The 22,216-nt window shown below is 52.7% G+C and overlaps 1 protein-coding gene across 8 annotated transcripts in view; it reads right to left on the bottom strand.

Moving 5' to 3' along the window:
• MED10 (mediator complex subunit 10) overlaps positions 1-21,629 on the bottom strand; it is a 204,924-nt gene extending 183,295 nt beyond the window's left edge. For 6 of the 8 annotated variants that reach the window (XM_040630566.1, XM_040630565.1, XM_040630563.1 and 3 more), the window contains exons 1-3: positions 21,436-21,629; positions 20,122-20,205; positions 17,317-17,419 (exon numbers count right to left, since the gene is read on the bottom strand). In XM_040630566.1, coding sequence (XP_040486500.1) covers positions 17,317-17,419; positions 20,122-20,205; positions 21,436-21,557 — 309 coding nt within the window. In that variant the 5' untranslated portion in view covers positions 21,558-21,629. Of the gene's footprint in view, positions 1-11,995; positions 12,533-14,492; positions 15,121-17,316; positions 17,420-20,121; positions 20,206-21,435 lie in introns of those variants that run through there. The other 2 variants (XM_040630567.1, XM_040630569.1) reach the window with 2 other exon arrangements.
• Between the last annotated feature and the right edge of the window lie 587 nt (positions 21,630-22,216).

Below are 22,216 nucleotides of genomic sequence, written 5' to 3'. Positions count from 1 at the left end.
GACTAACATCATCATCGAGAGTCCCCCTCCCCCTGCCCCCGACAACTGCACAGCTTGGTACAGAAGCCAGCACCATCGACAAGTCATGAGAGCTCTAGAATCACAGTTGCCAAAAAGCTTGAAAATCTAAAATTCACCATTAAAGACTAGAAAGTTTCTGCAATTTGTGCATGGGTCCCAGGTTGACTCACCACCAAGGGAATAAGACCCCGGCAGGACCGGAGTGGCTTGTGCTCCAAGGCAGAGACTGTGGAGGAGCAAGAAGGGCAGGGCACAGCGACCCCAGAGCAGAAGCAGGATGAAGACGTGGCCAACATTCCTGCCAAAGGGCTTTCCTTGTAAGAGAAGGAGAACAGCTGAGGGCCAGCCTGCACCGTCTCAAGAGCCATTCGGGACAACTGTTAGAGGTGAGGTCATTGTTTCCTAATGTACCGTGTTCACTTCATTCTCAGCCAAGACTCTTATTTTCCTCCCAGCAGAGGGGAATGGATGAATGCATATGAAGCAACTATTAACGGTGCTTTGCCTACTTTGCTCCCCCTCCTCCTCCTATTTTGCTCCTATTAGTCCAGGTGCTTTGCCTACTTTGCCTTCAGGCATTGCTAAAAATGCAGACCCGGGTCCAAGAACCAACTGGTAACCGGGTTTAAAATCCTAGCAGCAAGTTCTTCCACAATTCGACAGGCCCCCAGCCCACCCTGCCACCATGCTTTTCAACCAGGGCGACGGGGGCACCAAAGAAACAAAAAGCATCAGGATAAACAAGGAGCGCTTTCCATGCCAACAATTTTGCTCTATGCAAATAAATCGCAAGCCTATTAAGCTATAGAGTATTCATATTTTTTAAATGAGAGAAGAAATGTTTGTTTTTTTAAATCTGCGGAAGCAGGTCCTTTATCCCTCTTTCAGACTATGAATCTGGGCTGGAGTCCTTCTTGATATGAAGAGATGCTTTGGTGAAAAGGGCTGAAGACACTGACATCTGAGCAGCTGTCGGTGTCCCACTCCTGCCCGGCTGCAACGGTCCTACCTGCTGAAAGCTGTGTCCAACTGTGGGCCTGTGAGCTTCTCACCAGTAGAACTGGAAATGTCCACAGTCCTGGGCTCAGGCTATCTACGATGATGTTTAATTTCCTCTCAGAGTATAATACAGTGTTTGTGCTCATGGGGACCCCAGGCAAGCTCTTCCCCGGTGACATCAGGCTTGGATCAGTGGGGCTGTTCTCCTGGTCTCACCGGGGCTCACTCATGGATCTGAGCTCAGTGGCTGGATGAGCTGGGGGGTGGCCGGTCCAGGATGGCCTCAGCTGGCTATCTCAGTCTACTCCACGAAGTCTCTGATCCTCCAGCATACTAGCCCTGAGCTGTTCAGTGATGGCTGGGCACGGTTCTCAGAAGCCTGCACTTGGCACGGCATCATCTCTGCCGACTTCAGTTGGTCAAAGTAAGTCATGAGATCAGCCCAGATTCAAGGAGCAGAAACACAGATTGCAGCCTCTTGATGGAAGAGTGTCGAAGTCACATTGCAGACAGGGAGGAATCACTGCAGCCACTATCTGCAAACACGCAGCATTTGCTCTTTTTCCATGCTTCAGTCCAGAATCTCTAGATTAAAGCTTCCTTGTAACAGTTCCCAAGGAAGCGGAGTTGAAGGCTCCTTAGATTTATGCACGTGCGTGCTTGTGTGCGCGAATGTGTGTGCGTCAGGAAGAGAGTAGGGATCTGAGCACCATTTGCAAGGATGAAGCATTTGTCAATTGCGGTTCCTTGGTTGGAGATTTCATGCATTCCTTATATTCCCTGCCACCACCAAAACACGTCTGCATGTTGGATTTTGTGTCCTTTGCTAATAGCTGCCAGTCCTTCTCCTTTCTTTTTAATTGACTCACCAGAGATTCCAGCTCTATCTAGCCAGAAAAACAAGGGCCATACCAGACAGTTCAAGAGACAGCATTTAATATGGAAAACTAGTCATAAAGATGTTAGAAGAGATGGAAAACCAAACCATGAGGCAACCCAAGGACTGGCAAAGCAGAAGAACCCTCCCCCAGGCCTGGATACCCTTCCTGGGTACCAGAAAGAGGTAGGTGTTAGCAGAGCCCGGAGGCCAGGCTATCTGTAGGAACCGGGTCCTCGGGAGGGGCTGCATGGGGAAAGCAGGACCCACAGCCAATACTCAGCCACTGCCGGAGAGACCTCCTGGAGCCCAAGAGAGGACAGAGGATCCAGGGACACCTCCCAGAGCTGACAGAAGGATAGAGACTCCCTGGCTGGTGCAACCCTCCTGCCCATGTTGCCCGTAGGCCAACCCAGGCCAGAAGCCACGCTGTGTGCAGGGACAAACCATCTCCGCGGCTAATAAGGAAGGGCTATTCGTCACTCTGCTCTGCCTCACCTCCCCAACATTCCTGGGTCTGGGCTGAGGAACAGGTATGCTGTCCTCACAGCGGACAAGGGGAGTGAGAGCTGGCCAAGGACCACCACGTGGGGCTTTGCTGGGCCCTGGAAGTGCCCTGCATCCCCTCTGCCCACGCTTCGTGGGATGAGGCGGGTCGCGTGGCCGGCTCAACAAGGAGAGAGCTCTGCCTGCACAGAGGGGCACCGTCAGCCCCGTGGCCACAGGCAGGAGAGGCAAGCCTCTTACAGAAACGGTGGCTGTCTTCCTTCCCTGTGGCTGCACTAAGAAAACACCACAGGCTGGAAACAACACAAATCTATTTTCTTACAGTGCTGGAGGCCAGCATTTTGCAATCAGTCTCACTGGGCGAGTCAAGGAGTTGCGGGGGAGCTTCTGGAGGTGCCAGGGGAACATCCCTTCCCTCCCCTTTTCTGCTTTGGGGGCCCCCACATTCCCTGGTTCATGGTCCCCTCCCTATCACCCCAACCTCTTCCTGCCATTGTCACTTGCCAACCTCATCCTCTGATCTCCTGCCTGTCTTTCCCCCAACAAAGACACTTACTATTATTTGGGCCTGTCTGGATCCTCCAGATAGTCTCCCCATCTCAAGATACTGAACATAACTTCATCCGCGAAGTCTCGTTTGCCATGGCAGACAGCACTCCCTGGTCTAGGGACTGAGGCGTGGACACTCACCCACCAGAGCAGCAACAGCTGACTCCACCAGCCAGGGGCTGGAGCCATTCCCCGTGGAGGGCAGAGCAGAGCAGAGAAGGGCAGGGAGGCCTTCCGGAGCCTCCGCCCGTCCTCTTCTTTATCAAGACCACAGCTGCTGTGATGCAGAAACACTGTCCTCGCGTGCAGAGGGGCCCCCATCCCACCCCGGAAGGGAAGAAAGTCACGGCTCCTCGCCTGCCATGTGAGCTCACGGAGGGTCTGTTGCTACAGCTTGTGCACTCTGATGGGTGACGTGAACAACGGTCGTCACTCAGGTCTCCTGCCTCTGAACACGTCGTGTTCATGTCACACTGGCCAGGAGCTCCAGCTCCAGACTCCATCTCCTTGAGCACTGTGACTGAGGGCCCGACTTCCTACAGGCTGTCACTGGAGGCCACCTCAGTCTACACGCAGCTCACAACATGGCCGTTTGCATCTTCGAGGCCAGTGGAAGGAAGACGGAGTCTTAGATAACATAACGTGGTCTTGGGAGAGACGTGCCCTCTCCTTGGTTATACTCCATTGGTTAGGACTCAAAGGTCCCACCTACCCTCAAGGGGGAGGGGATTACACAGAGAGCGACTCACTGAGGGTCATCTTCAGGTATATCTGCCAGACATGGAGCTAGAGACAGATGATAGACAGACAGACCAATGACAGATAGATAGATGATTGATAGATAGATAGATGATAGACAGGTGTTCATTCAAACGAAAAGTTAATGAGAAGACCCCAAAACATATTATATTATAAGAATCAGTAGACATGTAGATAATGTGCTCCTCAGAGAGCAAAAATTAAACCAAGAGAGGAAAGCTGCAGGCGAACACGCTTTGTTCACTATACGAGAGAAGGTTCCGACAACCCTGTGTCCCCAGGTGGAAGGAGGGGCGGCCTGAGGAGGGACCAGGTTCTTTCCCTTGGTGTTCACAGAAAGGCCACGTGGATGTTCACGCTTCTCTGCAGAAGGACCTCAGCAAGCGTTCGCGAGGCGACCTGAGGCCCAGGTCTTGTCCAGCTCTAGGGACCAGTAACTCTTGGACTTTCTATCTCCAAAGTCTTGAGAATGGATTCCTTCAAAACTAAAGGGACCCCGGCCCCTCAGAGATAGAGTTTAGAAGCAATCATGGCTCTGCAGGATCCCGGCAGAGGTGACCATCTCTAATGTACTTACCCCGGCTGGTAAGACAGCAGCCAGGGACAAGAAGTCAGTGCTGCGGTGGGAGATAAAGGCGGAGGGGTGATCCATACCGGGGCCGCTGATACTGGAAACCAAGAAAGACAAATCTAACATTTGCTCTACAACAGAAATCAAACATTTAAGGGACTGATGGGAGCTCTGGATAAGACATGTAGTTGAAGGGGCTAAGAGGGGACCCTCAAAGCATCTCAGATAAGGTCATTAATATGGCCCTCAAGAAAGACACAGGAGCTGACAAGCCTGCTCCTGGCTGGTCCGGGCGGAAGCATGTCTGACGTTTCTCACCCCACAGAAGCCTGGGAACGTAAGCGCAGGGTCTTGCCTCTGATGAGACCCTAGTGCAGGACAGGAAGCAGCCTCCCACCTCCCCTGCCCCTCCCCTGCATCCCATTCCCTTACTCTCCTTTCTTGCTGCTGGAATAGCTCACCTCTGGGTGGATTTTAAAAATACCTCTTTATGCAATCTTGGAGACAACCTTTCTGCATCCACCCCAGAGCTCTTCTTGCAGTCTGCCTGGACCTCAGCCTATTCCGCCTGAGTGAGGGGTGCCATGTGCTGCATTCGCCGTGGCCCCCAGACTGGGGTCGGAGACGTGTGCAGTGGGTGCGGAGTGGACAGGGGCCCAATGAGGCACTGGGCTTGCCCACCTCAGAGGACAGCTCTGGAGGCAGGCGGCCATCTGCTCAGAGGAGGAGTCATGATAGGGCAGTCTTCCCTTTACAAGTGTGAGCTTACAGACCAGTGTTGCTTACTTCCCACCATAAGAAACCAGGACCTCTCCTGGCTCCTTGGTCCCAGTGGGCCACTCCGCTTTGGCAAGGCGACGAGCACAGGCCTGTTTCTGGGCTACCCCGTGGCCCGAGGCTTCACCCACCGCCTGACGAGCAAGTACTAGATGGCCGGAGCCTCAGCAGCAGCAGACAATGGGTTCTGCCAGCCCGGGGCCTCGGCCGGGGATTCAGCCTTCCTGGACTCACTTCCAAGGGCAAGCGAGGATGGCAGTGCCTCCCGCTCGGTGCTGCTGTGACAATACCTCCTCCTTGTTAGTTTCCTTCTGTCCCTCCCCCTTGCCCTTCCTGGGAAGAAGGTTTCTACACACATTGACATCTCTTCTCCTCCACCATGGGTGACTGTCTGATCTACAGCCCACCCCTCGCAGACGTTACACACATGGGGTTAGCAGCCAGAAGGTCCAAGAGTGGCCCTCCAAGCCCACAGCCTCCTTCATGTCAGGCCCGTGCAGGGCCGCTGGCCATGGGTCATCCGAGGCCAGCTGGCTGGAGGAAGGCCAGACGGTGGGGGTGGACATGGGTAAGGACAGAGAAATGATAACAGAGCTGTGAGATTTGGCCAGTTTTAAACTGCAGTAGCTTAGAGCGACACGGCTCCTTTGATCCCAAGAGCACCACGGGAGCACAGGGTTACTTCTCACCAGCAGGCAGCAGCCCTCAGTGGGCTGTGACCCCAGTTTAGTGGATCACCATCACTTCCGGGAAGAGAAGGATAAAGGAAGGAGTGGGGAGGAGGACAGGGACAGGATGAGACAGGTCAAGACTCACACGTATGGCCAAAGCAGGTTTTATTTTATGAAACATTGGGTATGTTGTCCTGGACGGGGATGCAAACTTTATTTCTGACCATTCACCAAGAGTGAAACTACTTGAAAGCAGAAACGGAGGTTGGCACTCACCTCCATCTGACCTTGGCATGAGCCAGCCAAGCGCACACAGAGCCGTCCTTCACCTTGTTCTAACCATGGGCTCCGAGCCACACGGAGTCCGGGGCCGGGTTGGTCAGCCTCGCCGCCCCTCCTTCCTGGCACACCTCCTGCTGGGCAGCAGGAACCTGGGCTCGGGTGTCTGGCAGGTGAGAAGGGGCACACGCTCTGCTTCCCTTGGCTGGCTGCAGCCTTTCTCCAAACTTGAACATATGCATGGGGAATGTCCGGTTTGCTGGAAGATCTCTAATGAGGAGGCAGCCGGGGGCTGAAATGCACCATACGCATCGCACTGCGTGCATTTTCAGTGTGGAAACGAGCATAGGAAATAACGGCGCCAAGTGTGCGTCTGCTTTCGTCCGCTGTGGAGCATTCATACAAACAAGACTACTGAAGCATAACAAGACTCGCAGTAAGAAAAACCCTGCAAACCGAGACTGTTTGACCCGCCAGACGCACATGGGAAGGCTGCCGCCCTCTGGGCCAAGTGACATTCTGGTGGCACGTTGCCGATGGTGAATAAATGGTTATCAGTAATAATAATAATAATGGGCTCCATCTGCTCCTGCAACACAATCGGATTCACCATGGGGCATGATACTCTCCTGAAGATGGGCATTCGATGTTCACTCACAGCCCGAACTTAAAGGGGTCAGATAACAGTTTACATAAAAGGCCCATCTTCTGTTTTGCTCTGGGCCTTCATTTCATAACTAAACCTCACCCGGAGCCCCAGCTGCTTCTTTTGATTAAACCCGTGGACAACTGCATTAGCATCCCTTTGGGACGTGGATGCTCCAGTCTGTGCACACTTGCAAATTAATAAATGCCACGGCATGAACAGGCTGCCCAGAGGGCGCCTTAAAATATATGCATCATCCCCTAATATAGTGCCATGTTAACCTAAGGGTCCTGCAGCATGGCCTGGGGAGGACATGGAGAGAGCGGGAAAGAGAGAGAGGCGCCAAGGACATCAGTCTCTTCTTTATTCTGAGCACATCTCACGCTCAGTCCCTCCCTGGCAGGGCAGCTGGGAGGGTCTGGAAGGAGCTCAGGGCCTTCTCCAGGGGAAAGGTGGGAGGGAGGGGAGGAGGAGAAGGTGGGGCGCGAGGGCTACAGACCCTGGAAGTGCCCAGCCTGCAGACGGGAAAGCAACGGAGAAGGAAGGTAGGAAGGGATGATGGCAGAGGAAGGGGAGAAGCTGAGAATGCAGTGGGCAGCAGGCTCTGAAGAGGCAGACGGCTGTGCCCTGGCTCCCCTCCTCCTCCCCACACGGCTGCAGGGAGCATTCAGAACCACTGAGTGTGGGAGGCTCTTGCAGCCCAGGACCCAAGAATCCTCTGACTGGCCTCAGAGGGCCGGAGCCAGCACCCTCCCTGCTTTCCCTTCCAACAGGTGCACCTGGGCTGCAGCAGCATTTGGAGCCGCTAACTTGAGACTACACAGTAGGGACCACGGTGAGGCCAGGGGCAGAGCTGTGGCATGGACCTCAGTCGGGACACTGCTCACACCACTCATCTCCCAGACACCAGGAGACATGGGTCACAAGCTCCGCCTCTGCTCTCAGTCTCTGTTGGCAGTGCTGTAGCATGAGCCTGGGGAGGGCCCTGCGTCCTGACTGTCTCCTTGCACATGCCGTCCACAGAGGCGGGCATCACGTAGCTTTGTACCTTTGGCTCTTGATGCCAAAGACCCCACATATTTGCCAAGTAAACTAAACTGGAAAAATTCACAGCCCTGCATCTGGGATCTAAATTTACTTACATGAAATTTAAAGTTTGGCCTTAAGTTACCCCTACAAGTAAGTTTCTACGGGAAAGAATCCACATCAGCCCCGGGGATGTGGAATCCAGGTCTCTGTCCCGAATGCGCCAGAACAGGCCCTGTGGGTCACCTGACAGCTCCCTTTCCCAGTCCCCTCCCCTCTGTCCTGCCTTTGCTCCATAGGCTGTGAAAGCTAAGATCTAGCTCATATCACCTCCCTTGCAGTTAGGGATGGCCAAGAGACCACATCCTGGCCAATGAGATGTGGGTAGAAGACACTATGGGAGACAGTCCTTCCAGAAGGAAATGGCAAAGCATCTACAGAAGACTTTCTGCCTATCACCCTTTGCCCATCTTCTATGTTCTCCCTGCCTGGAATGCAGATGTTATAGCTGAGGGACAGCAGCCATGTTGTGATGTGAAGGCAAAACCACTTGCTAAAAGTGGCGGAGAGAAAAGCAATCGGCGTGGAGCCTGGTTGATGCTTGGGAGTAGCCACAGCTGTTCTGGGTGGACACTTCGTCACAGCAGAAAATCTAACCTCTATCTTTTTTTACTTATTGTTAGTTGAACCTTCCCTAATTCACTATCCACCCACATGAAACACTAAAGGCGGATAATGATTGTAACCAAATTGATCTGTAAAAAAATGAATGTAATGAAATATACATGCATATATACACATATATAATCATTTTCAATATATATTTAAATTATCAAATGAAATATATCATATAAAATTGTTTTTAAATTTTAAAGTATTATTGATGTTATTATCCTATATAAGATGGCTCACCCCTAAAAGCCTTTGAAACGTTAAAGATAGTGGGAAAAGTAAGTGCTTCTGGATCCTTGTAAGAAATCCTGGCCCGGTGGGATGGCTAAGCCCCAACAGAAACAAAGAGGTGGAAAAACCCTCCAGAAAGAGATTCTCACAATCCTGCTTGTCTTGAACACAGGCACTAAAAGGCCTTGCAGAATGTCACTGGGTCACAGCACCCAGGATCTGACGGCAGGAGCCCAAGGACAACTGACAAAGTCCGGGCAGAACAAGAGACAGGGACAGAGTGGAAAACAAAGGGCCGTGTGCGGCAAGCCTGAGCTCCGGCAAAGCCCCAGCAGCCGCGGGACACGTGGGGGATGGGCCCACCTATCCTGCTTAGCTGCTTTTGGATTTCTGCACCAGACGACACTATAAATAAAGCCAGGAATAAATGTCCCATCAGCACATCGCTTGTCTCCACAGCCTGTGTTCATTCGGCTGCAGGGTGAGGCTGGCCTCCCCTCCCACCCTCATTATTCTCATGGCTCCCCCATAAAAATGGCCAAGAAGATGGCTCTTGTGACCCCCACTGGTCTGTGCCCCACCTCAAGGCTGCAGCCAGTCTCCCTTCTGTCCAGGATTGCGAGTTTAGGCTGGAAGAGTTCCAAGAAGATAACAAGGACCTGAGCCTTGGCTTCTCTAAGCAGGTTCTTGCCTGCCATGGAGATGCCGTAGAACCACCCTCCCCCTCCTGCCCTCATCCTCCTCCCTCTCCCCCCATCCTCCTCCTCCCCTGGCCAGGGCTAAGCGCCCCACTAGGCAGATGAGCTGAGCGTAATGGACAAAATAATCAGACAGTTGCTCTGAGAACCGAGACTAGCAATCAGACTGCATCAAATTAACCGAGAAATTATAAAAGTACGTGACTCTTTATTGACTGGTCATTATCGGCCGACTGATTAGCAAGCACGTCCCAAGCAGAGCAAACAGGTGTGTCCTGGCATGGCCGTCGTGAACACCGCACCACAGACAGGCGGCCTCAACACCGGTATCCATTCCTCAGAGTTCTGGAGGCTGGAAGTTGGCGATCGGGGTGCTACAAGGTCGGGTCCTGGTAAGAGTCCTTGTTCAGGTTGTAGACAGCCACCTCCCTCCCCATGTCCCCACATGGACTTTCTTTAGCGCGCGCGTGTGGACAGACCAAGCCCTCTGGCATCTCCTCTTCTTCCTCTGGTGCCATCCATCCTACTTGCTCGGGGTCCCACCCGTGACCTCACTTACCTACCTCCTCTCAGGCCCATCTTGAAATACAGTCACATGGGCAGCAAGGCCGCATGCATGAGGAGGGGTCACAACTCAGCGCGTATGCGTGTGTGCGCATGCATACGTGTGTGTACACACAGAGCGCTCACGACAGAAATACGTGTACATCCGTCTGTGTGCGTCTGTTGCTGTATTGACAGGAATCCCATTGTTTTGTCTCCCTCTATTACTTCGAGGCCACCATCCAGAGCTACAGATCTGGGCCTGGGACAACCCCATGGGGTTCCTTGAGGTCCCCGCGATCTGCTTGGCTCTTCCACAGCCAGGACAGGTGCCATCCTCCAGACAGCAGCTGAGGGCTGCTGCTGGCACCTGCAAGCCTGCTCATGCCCCTCCCAAACAGCCGTCTAGAACATTCCCCTCCATCCCAGCAGCGGGAGCAACCCTGGCCAGCCCCATCTGCTGCTCCAGAGCACCTGGAGTAGGACTCAGCTTCAGGACGGAGCTGTTGCCCCGTTCAGTCCACTTGTGACCCACGTGGTCCCTACCACAGGCGGCTGTCCCCTCCCACACCACTGAGCAGGATGCGGTCTGCACATGCGCACACAAGGCAGGCGTGCGGCCCCTGTGAGATACGTACTGGCAGCTAAAGATGGCCCTCAAGTAAGAATGTCCTCTGCCTGTACTGCCAACGTGTGTTACAATGAAATGCACATGTGTGTCCCATTTCTTTGTGTTCACAGTACACTTACCAAAAAAAGAACCCACTAACCGTGTTAAATGATCAGCTGGAGCTTGCATGTCATGTGACACCAGAGAAGACATGTCCTCAAAGCTCAGGAGAATGGTGGGGAGGCTCAGCAGCCAAACAAGGAAGTGCAGCTTTGGTCACTTCTCGCCTCCTTTGCTCCGTCGTCCGACGTGAGCCTATGCAGCAGCACCAGGGAGGCCACGAAGGCCCTCTGCGAACCTCCCTCCCCATGCTCCCCACACTCCCCCAGCATTGCAGCTGGGCTCCAGCTGCCCAGCTCTGCCACCTCTCTCGCTGTCCTCGCCTCAGCACACCTGCAGCGATGAGGTTGTTGATTGTATGTGTGTGTGTGTGCGTGTGTGCGCGCGCGTGTGTCTAAGCCTTCAGCTTCATAACTTCCACTGTCACCCACGATGCTTCTTCCTTTTCACCAAACCAGAAGGCCTGTGTCTTTTTTCTTTCTTTTTTGCATCATGTTTTTCTTTCAAAAAATAGAAAAGGATCTTACGGGAGAGGGAAGACGATAAATAGCATTCTACCTCTAGCCGGACACACACAGCTTCACTGTCCTCACCAGCCCTTGGTCTTAAACTCTCAACTCATGGCCAGCGTCCCCTGGGAAGAAGGGCTCAGTCACGTGGGCAGCAGCTGGGCTCTGCGCTGATCTGGGGGGTACAGACATGGTAGCCCCCCCCAGCAGCAAAGTTTGGACACTGGACAGCCGAACCTGCCAAAAAGGGCACATTGGTGGGGGAGTAGTGGCTCCCCAAAAGCTGTGTCCATGCAGACCCTGTGACTATCACCTTCTTTCTAAAGAGTCTTTGCAGATGCAGTTGAGATTCTCTAGATGAGATCATCCTGGATGGTCAAGGGGGGCCCTAAGTCCGCCAATAACCATCATGGTGAGAGACACAGTATAAAGACACATGGAGAACAGAAAACCACATGAAGACAGGCCGAGACCAGAGGGAGGCGGCCCCACAGAAGACCTGGAGCCAGCAGAACCTGGAGGAGGCAGAAGGACCCTCCCGAGCCTCCCAAGAGTGTGCGGCCCAGCCAACAGCTTCATTTCTGGTCTCCCGAGCCGTCAGCTAAATTCCCATTGGTTCAAGCCAGCCAGTGTGTGGCACTTTGTTCCGGCAGCCAGAGAGAGCTCCCGGGAGCAGCAGGCACGCTGGAGCGGGGACAAGCGCTCAGACAGCCCTTTCCACTCCAAGCACCCTTATTATTCTGTTTGTTACAGAGATCGGAGATCGGTGATTATGACTTGCTGGAAGCTCAGATGATGGTCAGCATGTTTTAGCAATGATCTTTTCACTGTCTGTACGTCGGGTTTTTTTTTAGACAGAATGCTATTGCACACTTAATAAACTACAGTACAGTGTAAACATAACTTATATGCACCGGGAAACCAAGAAACTTATTTGACTCGCTTTATTGCAGTACTGGCTTTCCTGCAGTGGTCTGGAACCCAACCGCCATGTCCAAGGGCAAGCTGTGCACCAGAAAAGACGAAGGACTTTCTATTTCTGCATAAAGGAGGGCTTAAGTTTGGTTTTGCTTTGTTTTCTTAACCACAGAGGCAGCATAGGTGACCAGAACGGGGGTTTAAACCCCAGGTCCCACACGTGAACCAGGGCCAGCCTCATGGACATACAGAGATACAGGTAGGCACCATCACCAGTGATCGCGTTTTTGGGTTGGTTGGTCTGCTTTGGGAAGAGCTTAAAACCGAAGAAGAAACTGGCAATCGGCAGTGGGGAATCCACAGGTAGGCACGACATAGAGGAAAGGCAATCACAGAAGTGTTAATGCTGCATCAGGAGTCCGCTGATTATTGTTTTAACTCAACTGAAGCCCTTGAGAGCAGCCGAAGGCCACGGGACAGTGAGTTCAGGTGGGTGCATCCCGAGTCCGAGGTGGAGTCTTGGACCTTCCAGTGGAGAAGTCCAGGAGACTGTGGGAGTGAGATCAAGGTCACATCTCCATCGTGAGTTTGCAGTAGGCTGCCCGCAGAGCCTTCAATGCTTCTCTGAACTCGTGAAAGTAACAGATGGCAGTTCTGAGGGAGGAGACTGCCCAGTAGCCTGAAGAGGACCTGGAAGCGCCTGGCACCCGGGAGGAGCACAGCGCCGGCGGTGCCAACCGGAGACCCAGCCATGAACCTAGGGACGCGGCAACATAACGTCACAGCATCCCCACCAGCCGATGCACTCTGGGGACCCGCCACAGTGCTGGTAGTGTCACATGTACACAAGAGAGTTAAGGCTTCCCAGGCAGTCCGCCCCCACACACAAACAGGAAAGACGCTCCCAAAAAGGAGACTGGTGAACGATCCAGTGACCTGCCCCCGAGGGGCCCGGAGCAGCAGGACCACCAGGCTGTGGGGTGGTGTACTGCCCCCCTCATTGATGGTGACCCAGTCTTCCCAAGGTTCCGACATCCGTATTAAACGGCCCAAGGCCACAATGCTTCCTAGGCCCAGCCTACGCGGAACAGCGCCCCACCACCAGCTACATCCTGTGAGCCTCCGAGCCAGGGGTGGGAACTCCAACGCCTCTGGATGCACCAGGCACCACCGCGGAGGGAACGGAGACACACCTCTCAAGGAGGCAGAGAGATGACCATTCGGGAGGCCCGCCCGGGAGTCACGGCACCGTGCTCTACGACGGACACCGACGGTCCAGGGCACCTGACTACTAGGTGTCTCAGCGGCAGCGGAGCAGCGGTTCACCCAGGCCTTCTCGACAGCCTCCCCGCGACCCAGTTGCTGGCTCTGAAATCCACAGTTCAGGGGACTGTGATGAGGATGGACTAAGTGACTCATGGGGACGGGGTTTGGGAAGTGCTCTGTGAGCCACACCCCCTGGCCCTCGTGCAGCAGCTACCAGTCAGGGTGGCCGGAGGCAGGAAAACCAATGCAGGAGAGGGGCTGCGGGCTCCAGGACCTCCCGGACTGGGAGCACCCCTTATCTAGAAGACCTGTCCTCACGGTGGGACTGCTTTCCTGGTGTACTTTCAGAGAATCAAACTACTAACCAAGCAGTACCAGCTTCCTGAAGAGCCTGGCCCCTGACTCTGGGCAAGACTGCCTTGGGGAGCAATGGCATGCCCAAGCACCCCCAATTCCAGAAGGGGGTCAGTGAAGGGATGGTGAAAGGTGGGCTCTGACCCCCTGACTACCCCCACTCACGGACACAGCCCACTGGAGCCCACACCATGCTACACCCTTATACCACACACGGGTGGGAGGGGGTGGTCAGAGCCCTCAGCGCGGTGGGGCTCGGATCTAGACAGGGCCGGGGTGCAAACTGATAATGCAGGTTCCCAGGCCCCAGCCTAAAGCTTCCTGGTTCCATCAGACCCAATCTCTTTCTTTTTCTGAGAGAGAGCACGCGCTGAGCATGGAACCCAACACAGGGCTGAGATCACAACCTGAGCTGAAATCAGAATCCGATGCTTAACCGACTGAGCAGGACCCACTTTCTAATAAACAAGTCCAGGTCACCTGGATGTAGGTGGCCTACAGGTCAGTCTTGAGAAATGCTGCTGTAGGCCTGTGACTCAGAGCACAGCCGGGATCACAGCCAGCCTCGTCCCGAGTTTACCAGGAACACGGCTCCCAGGGCCACCAGGACGGGCCTAGACAGAGCATGCAGCTGACCCATGGGATGTATGCATCCCCTGCGGGAATGCACAGCCCTGGGGGGAGTGTCCCTAGAGTCCACGCATCTGCCTTCTTTAGTCCCGCCCTCCAGGAGACCGGCTGTGGGGGAACCGGAGTTCCGCCTAAATGCCTAGCGAACAAATTTTATGAATATTATTCACACTTTGGGGAAGTAATAATTGACTCTTTACAAAATATGCTGCACTGTACTATAAAATGTTATAAAAATAATGACATGGAATAAATCATATAAATACTTAAAGGCTTTATTATACGCTATGTCTAATTGAGATCCGTGTAAACAGTTACATTGAACACATCCTTTCTGCACTGTCCTTGAAAATATAAAACACCAACTTAAAGCATTTCTCAGATGAAGCCAATTTTCTCCTTTTTTTAGCTTTTTTTGACACCATAATAAAATGGAAAAGAAACCGTACATAAAAACAAAACCTTTAGGAATCTTTAAAAACTGAATCTACCCAGCATAGTTAATATTCCCAAGACTACTCCGCCAGAGAGAATCAAATGCATCGCACTCAAAGACGTGTGCTCCCGGCCATTGGAGAACTTGCGAACGAACAGACGCACATCAGGGACAGAGGGGCAGCCGGGCACAGCTCTGCAAGCCCTCCCGGCCCCGCCCCGCCGTCCCCCAAGGCCAAGAACAAGGACAGGGCGGCTGGAGGACGTTGGTGCCACTGTCAGTCACAGCCTGCCTGAAGGTCACGGCGACTCACACTAGACCAGGAGGGTTTTCGGGCAGCAGGACGATGAAGTTAGGAAGGGGGGTGGTCCTCCCCTCGGATGCTTCGATACTTAGCCATGTCTTCAGGAAATACTTTAGAAAGTTCTTGAATCAACAGACTTTTAAATTTCTGAGAAGAAAAACATACAACATCAAGATATCTTTGTTTGTGACCCATCACTCAAGTGAAAGACACTCCCCACCCCCAAAAGCCTCACACGCAGGGGAGAGTGTTCTTTCCCTCCACGCAAGCTGCCATTCCCACACAGCCGGCTCATCTCCACGAGGCAACACTGAGGACAGCGGCTGCCGACAAACACCTCCGAGCCTGGAACTGCGTCGGAGCTACGTCACGAACTATGTGAAAGAGGAATGCTCAGTCCAACACAAAATAAATCCTCCAAACAGAGAAAGCCCCTCTCGTAAGGTGCCAGCCACGCAGCTGGAAATGACTTCTGCAGACAACACATATAAAAGGAATCTTCAAGTAATATTTAATTAAGCAATTATTAACTCAAACCACATCAAACTCACTGTGTGCAAACAGCTTGATCAAAGCTTTCAGAGCACCTGGAAACCTGTCTACATCAAATGCTGCGACTTCTTGATCCTACTTATCAGCATAACGTGTGTTGAATCCGATCTTAAGAGCAGCTAAGTATCTGCCAGCATCTCAAAACCTCTTCGACTAAGTCATCCTGAAAAGCAGCACTACAGACAAGAACGAAGACGCGGCACGTAAGAAGACATCCTCCAGGGACACAGCACTTCCACATACAACCAACGTGTAAGCTGCAATTTTCTGAAGTTTAAATACGGGGTCCATTGGGCCAACGAAGGCCACAGAACTGCGCCAGGAGACCTGCACAGATCCCAGGTGACGCAGACTGCCAGTGAGCGCAACAGATGCCCGCTGAAGGCAACCGTCCCCGTGTGTCACTGCCAGCAGGCGCCCCCGCACCCCAGCAGGCAGCATGGGGAGCCCATGCACAGGGCCCAGGGCCTGTGCGGAGGGATGTCTTCTCACTTGCACAACGGTACAGTCACAGCCTGGGATCGATCAAGGCGTCATCCTGTCCCCAGGGCGACGCTGAGCTCAACAGCAACTCGGTCCCAAAGTGACCAACCAGAAAGGAAGCTGCGGGCACCCCACTGACAACCACGGCACCACCACCTGAAGGCCTGCTACGGAGCATCAGTACGGATCACCTGGGGGCGATGGAAGGCCCACGACCCCACGGCAGCCTGTGACAGACACGTCACTGTCACCCTGACAGCGCCTCTCTGCTCATTCCCCCCACTGGGCCAGAGTCCCCAGAGCCTGGAGGTCAGCGCACGGCCGTCCCTGCACACCCGTCCCTACACACCTCAGACACTGTCGAGGCGCTCTGTGGGTGCAGGGAATCCACGAGAACACTACAGTCATGGCCCGAGGTCCTGGAGCCTATGTTGCCATAACGACCCAAAACAAAGGAAAGAGGAGGGGGCATCCTCATCAGGATTTAGGAAAGGCTATTCTGCAAGGCCTCTCAACGACACACGCTGAGCCCAAAGGCAGAGAACATGCCAGAGTTCCACACAGAGGAGGCTGCGTGAGAACGAAAGGAAGGAGGGGGTGTGGGGGATCCCTTGCAGCAGAGACCAGGCCAGGGAGGCAGAAGGGCGTGCAGTGCAAGGTCAACATACGCGGGGCCACTACAGGGATGGCACCAACCAATCAAAGGAAAAACCACACACACAGACCCCAATCTGAACCATAGCGCAGTCCATTTAAGAAAAAAAACAAAACCAAAACCCTACATATGTCACAATCACGATACATGGAGTTTTCTAGTTCTCATTAAAGCAAAGAAACACACAGAGGAAGTTCTCTGGAAAACTGCAGAATGGGGGACAGGGTCCGAAGGGGTCTGGACTTAGGCGCAAGAGACAAGCACTGGACAAACAGAAGGGAATGCTCTAAATGCTGGACCCAGAACTCCAGGAAGTGGCCTGATGAAGGAAGCGAAAAGCATCAAAGCGCAAACACAAGATATGAAAGTCTCACAAGCATGAAGTTAGCCAGCGCCAACCAACAATCACACACATGAGGCACTTCCCTCCAAGTAAGGCTACCACTGCGCTACCCTGTGTTTGCCCCCACAAGGCTCCCTGAAAGCCGACCTCATTTATTGCCCGTTACACACAGACAGCTCAGCCGTGTGACCGTGTCAAACAGTTCACGTTTTACCAAGTATGGAGACGAGCGACACGGTCTATCAGCCAAATTTGCTCTCTAAGTATTTCTTTACGTTCTGACCTTATTTTCTGCTTCTAAGAGCCTTACCTTCATTGTGTCGATCTTGCCTTTGACTTGTTCATTTTTGGCCAGAGCCCTCTCCAGGCACTCTTTGGTGTAGAGCTGGGGGTTTCGTCCTTGATCTATATATCTGGAAACATGAAACATCTCAATTAACATTCTCATGGCTAATACTTATTCTCAAAGTTTTCTGATGAAGAAAGAAATAGTTAGCTCTGTATAACTGCGCATGGCCTTGTTTAGATGAAACTGCGTCCAGGAACCAAGTGAATTAGGATTCTTTCACTTATGCAAGTACAGATGATTTGACTTCATATTACTTCTAATAATGTGAGTAACTCAGGAAATCACGGAATGGTCACTTATAAACCAAGCAATCTTTGTGGCCCTACCACTTTACAGTTTCAGCATTTGTGATTTTCAAAAGGTTTCAAAGCCAGTATACCCCAATCCTCACAATAACCTGTAAGGTCAGGCAGCTTTTGACAGGAGAGAACTAACGTGGGCCAGGGTTTCAGGCTGAGAAACAGCAGTGAGCCGGCCAAGACACAGCCTCCACTCCAGGTGTACCCCATTGGTCCCTGGGGGAACCCTCCATTGAGAAGCCTCGGGCCTGCTGGAGGGGGCGGGAAGCTGCAGGCAGGACAGCCCCAGCCCTGCCCCCCCAAGATTATTTACAAACCGGTCCACCCATTTTTGGGGTTGGGGGCCTTGGTATCCTACTTTCCTAAATACACCCAAGTAACATGAACTTAACAGAGATTCTCTCCACTTATTTCTAAACTATAAAACTGTTCTTGAAATTTTTGACACCTGTCCCCAAAAGGTCTCTGTTATCCCACAGACTTCATCAAGCATACTGCCTAGATGAACACCCGCATTTACCACGTTGGCCACCCACCTGCTTCTGCACCTTACAGAACGTCATATCCTTCAGCTGAACTGAATTATTCATTACAAAGAAAAAGAAATCACCACCACCAAAGTCTAATTTACGGAAAGAAAATTGTCACTTCAGATCAAAAACACTGTTAAGTTACTGTTAATGGCATAAAACCTGGTCTTTAATTATGACAGATAAAAAAATCAGTAAATCACACGTTCTAGAAATTCCAGTTTATTGCAATGTTTGTGAAATGATGGAATGAAAGAAGCAAAATCATGTTTCATTCTAAACAAAATACATCCACTTCTGAAGAAAACACCCCACAGGCTCGAGTGTCCTAAACAAATAACCATCTCAACAGCAACAGCATTCGGACGGGGCTCTTTTTTCTAAGGCCCAAGGGCTGAGTGCCACTGTGCCAACACATCAACTCCAAGTCCTGGACAGAAGGCCGAAGTTTAGCTTTATCATTGCTACAATGTGTCCGAAAGTCTGTGCTGAATGAAAAGGGCACTGAGGACCTGGAAACTGCTCCTGCATCATGCACATCGACGGAGAGTTTGCATCTGCAGCTTATCAGAGCTCAGAGGCCAGCTCAGTCCCCTACCGCCCAGATGAATCTCGACCATCCCTTCTGCTCACCGGCTGTGGCTGTGGCTTTGGTGGCCAAGTCTTCACCACTGGCTGCCCCTAAGCAATCTTTCCCCAACCCCCTTTCCCTCACTTGCCCTTCAGAGAGTCACCTGACATCTGTCATTACATCCGTCCCATACGTTCAAGACCACAGCAGCGCTACTGAGGACATCGCAAGAAAGGCGAAGCAGCCTCCAGCTGCACGCACTTCTCGGGCAGGTGGCCACTATCCAGGAGTTCAGAGCTGTACCACACACACAAGACCTTCACTCCCACCTGCACCCAGAGAGCTCGGTGGGTGGACAGAACGTGCTGAGAACACGAAACACCATGACCGGCAGGTGAGGCCAGAGCCAAGGCCGGGAAGAGTGCAGCCATGTGTCCTGCGTGGAGGGGGTGGGGGGTGGGCAGCTGCTGAGCTGTGCTGTAACTAGGACTCAGATCTCTGACCCTCTGCGATATAAGAGGGTCATCTTTCCCTTTACTGTTCCAGGAAATCTGGTAATTTACATTTATGGTTTTAAGGCAAAAAAAGACTAGCATATTCTTGCCATTCCAAGCTGGCTCCACCTCTGGAGAGAGAGAGAGGGAGGGAGGGAGGCTGCTTGGTACAGAGAAATCAGGGCTGGCCAAGGAAGGACAAGTCCAGAATTTCAGTCTTAGCTCTGACACTTAGTAGCCAAACAGCCCATTGCGATTACTTACCAGTTCCTTCACCCGTGAAATCAGTGTGATAAAACCTGAATCAAACCAACCTGAAAAGTTTATTTCCCAGAGGTGTTCTCTTGGCCACAACTGTGAGAGGCACACACCACTCTCCCGCAGAAAACAGGGACCAGCCTTCCCAAATTTACTTGGCCTAAGAAGCCCCCCGCTTTTCTGCCCCTCCAACAGAGCAGATATTTACCACCTCCTAGAATTAGCACTCCCAGGGCAGTCTGGAAGACACCCCACCATTACTTCTCAAGCTGTTTCTACCTGGATTTTTTTTAATTTATTTATGATAGAGCCCACATAAGACTTTCTACCTCTCAAGAAAAAAAGAAAGTGATATGGCTCCGTTTTGTCTAAGCAGGACTTTGAGAGCCTATGTTGTTTTTCACATATTTAATAACCTTTACTCACACATATAACTTTTCAACAATACAATATGGAGACTTTTTCCTTAATTTTTAATCTTATTAAAACATAAGTTCCCTGAGAGCAGGTGTTTTTGTCTGTTTTCTTCACTGGTTTATCCCCGTGGTTAAAGAGTCATTACAACACAATAAAACAAGAACTATACTCAAATGAGTATCAAGAACGATACTTACTCAAAAACTTCTAAAGGCACAGTGATGTCATGAAGCTGCTGCCTGCACTTATCAATATCCTGTAAGCCAGTAACGATAAAATTCCTGAGGGAAAAAGCAAAAATGGGGCATGTGGTTAATTCAGATGACAGCAGGATAGGAACACCACCCAGCTGGCCAACGAGAGGTCCACACAAGTTCCATACACAAACAAGGCGAGTAGCTCTTTGGTTAGCTACAGAATTCCTAGAAAAGCTTTGGGGTTAGAGAATACCCTCAGATATCGGATTTTCTTTCTAACGTAGAAACTGCCAATATTGAGGGACAGAAACCAAACCTTCTGAGAATCTGATGAAAAATATCAATCTTCTCTCAAAAACAATTATCCTGATGTGTACCTGGTTTTGTGTGCAGTGTCAAGGAACACATGGGGCAGTGGACTCCCACTTAACCCATTCTTCAAGTCTCACAGGAGGAAAGCCATCCCTGCCTGGTTTAATTTCAGCTCCCCTCTGGAACCTAAGGAGATCACCAGCCTAGACCCCCAGCTCTAGGTTTCTAACGCTGGGTTGCAATTATGTTTGATATCTGTACCCACTATAAAGCTAGGAGACCTTCTCCAGAGCATTCATTCTGTGTGTATTTGCCTCTTGTCCATCCCAGGGCCTAGCACCAAGGCCAGCACAGGACGGCTGCCAAAAAAGTTACTAAACGGTCAGCACCCTTTCTCACCACCATCCCCCTTCCAATTCCTCCACATCCAGGCCTCCTCAGCAGGTAGCGTCACAACCTTCTCCCTCTGGGGCACAGTTTAGTGCACTCCACGTGAAGTCTGCGTCTTCTCTGGAGACAGGGACTGAACTCCCCAGAAGGGCCCAGGGGAAATCTCTGGGAGGGAGTCAAGTGCGCGTGAGGGCGGGCTTTGATTATCAGGCCTAGAAGCTGCACTGTTTGACCACGACAACGTCTCCAAATGGGCCCTCAAGAAAAAATCCCAGCAAAGCAAAGCCGGAGGAAGAGGGGCCGCCCGCCCGTCGGCGAGCAGCCTGGGGGGGTCGGAGCCCCGGCCCAGAGGAGCGCGGCGGAGAGGCGCAGCTCTAGGCCAGGCCCCGGATCCGCCCTCCACAGCTGGGCTCCCAACCCCATCTCACCCCTCCCCCCGGCTCCCTGGCTCTGGCCCCGGTTCCCCACCCCCAGCCCCCGGCTCCCCGACTCCCGGCCCCTGGCTTGGCTCGGCTCCCCACTGCCCCCACCCCCTGCTCCCCGGCCCGGCTCCCCGCCCGGCTCCCGGCCCCGGCTCCCGGCAGACGCCGACGGATTCTGGCCGCCACTCACAGCTTCTGGTTGAGCCCGGCCTGGCTGCTGGGCTGGAAGTCACTGACAATGATACCGAGCTGCCGGATGTTCTCCACGAACTTCTCCAGGTGCTCCTCCAGGTGGTCGAACTTCTCCGCCATGGCCCTGCAGCAAACACCACCCCGCGTGTGGTCCCACTCTGCCGCTTCCTGCTTCCGCCAGGGCCCGCAGCCACTTCCGTTTCCTTTGGCGGCAGGAGGAGGGGCCAGGGGCAGGCGGGGGCGGGGTCTAGACGCTGGGCGGGGTGGGCCTTTGGGGGCGCGGTCCGGACCCTGGACAAGCGTGCGGGGGCGGGGCTTGAGCTCAAGGCCGGGCCGGGTTGGGGCGGGGCAGGGTGGGGCGAACGTCATCTCGGCCCCGCCCAGCAGCCCTGAGCCGCCCAGGTGAGTGGGATCCTCCAGGTGTTAGTCCTCAGGACCGCCCTGCCTGCTCTGAGGGCCACCAAGAGCCAGCGGTCGGGACCTGCGAGACCTCATTCTGCCTCCACTGTCGCTGGACAAATCCCCTAGCCTCTGAGCCTTCGTTCTTGTCCATAAAATCAGAATAATGAGTGCGGACAGCTAATTGAGCTTAAACTGGTTTAAAGGGAAACAAAACAGGCAGTGCTTGGAAAGAGTAGCTTATGCCCGCGAGGAAAATGGCTTCTTTTTTCCTGAATACCCAAATTACAGGTACTCATTGTAAATAATTAAAACAATACAGGAAAAAATATAACGAAGAACGGGGAAGAGACACCTGAAATCCTGCCCCCTGACATAAG

This window comes from Ursus maritimus, unplaced genomic scaffold, assembly GCF_017311325.1.
Source record: "Ursus maritimus isolate PB19 unplaced genomic scaffold, ASM1731132v1 scaffold_15, whole genome shotgun sequence".
In the NCBI taxonomy this organism is placed as follows: domain Eukaryota; kingdom Metazoa; phylum Chordata; class Mammalia; order Carnivora; family Ursidae; genus Ursus; species Ursus maritimus.
Note: the sequence above shows the minus strand (reverse complement) of the source record. Positions and strands in the feature narration are given on the sequence as shown.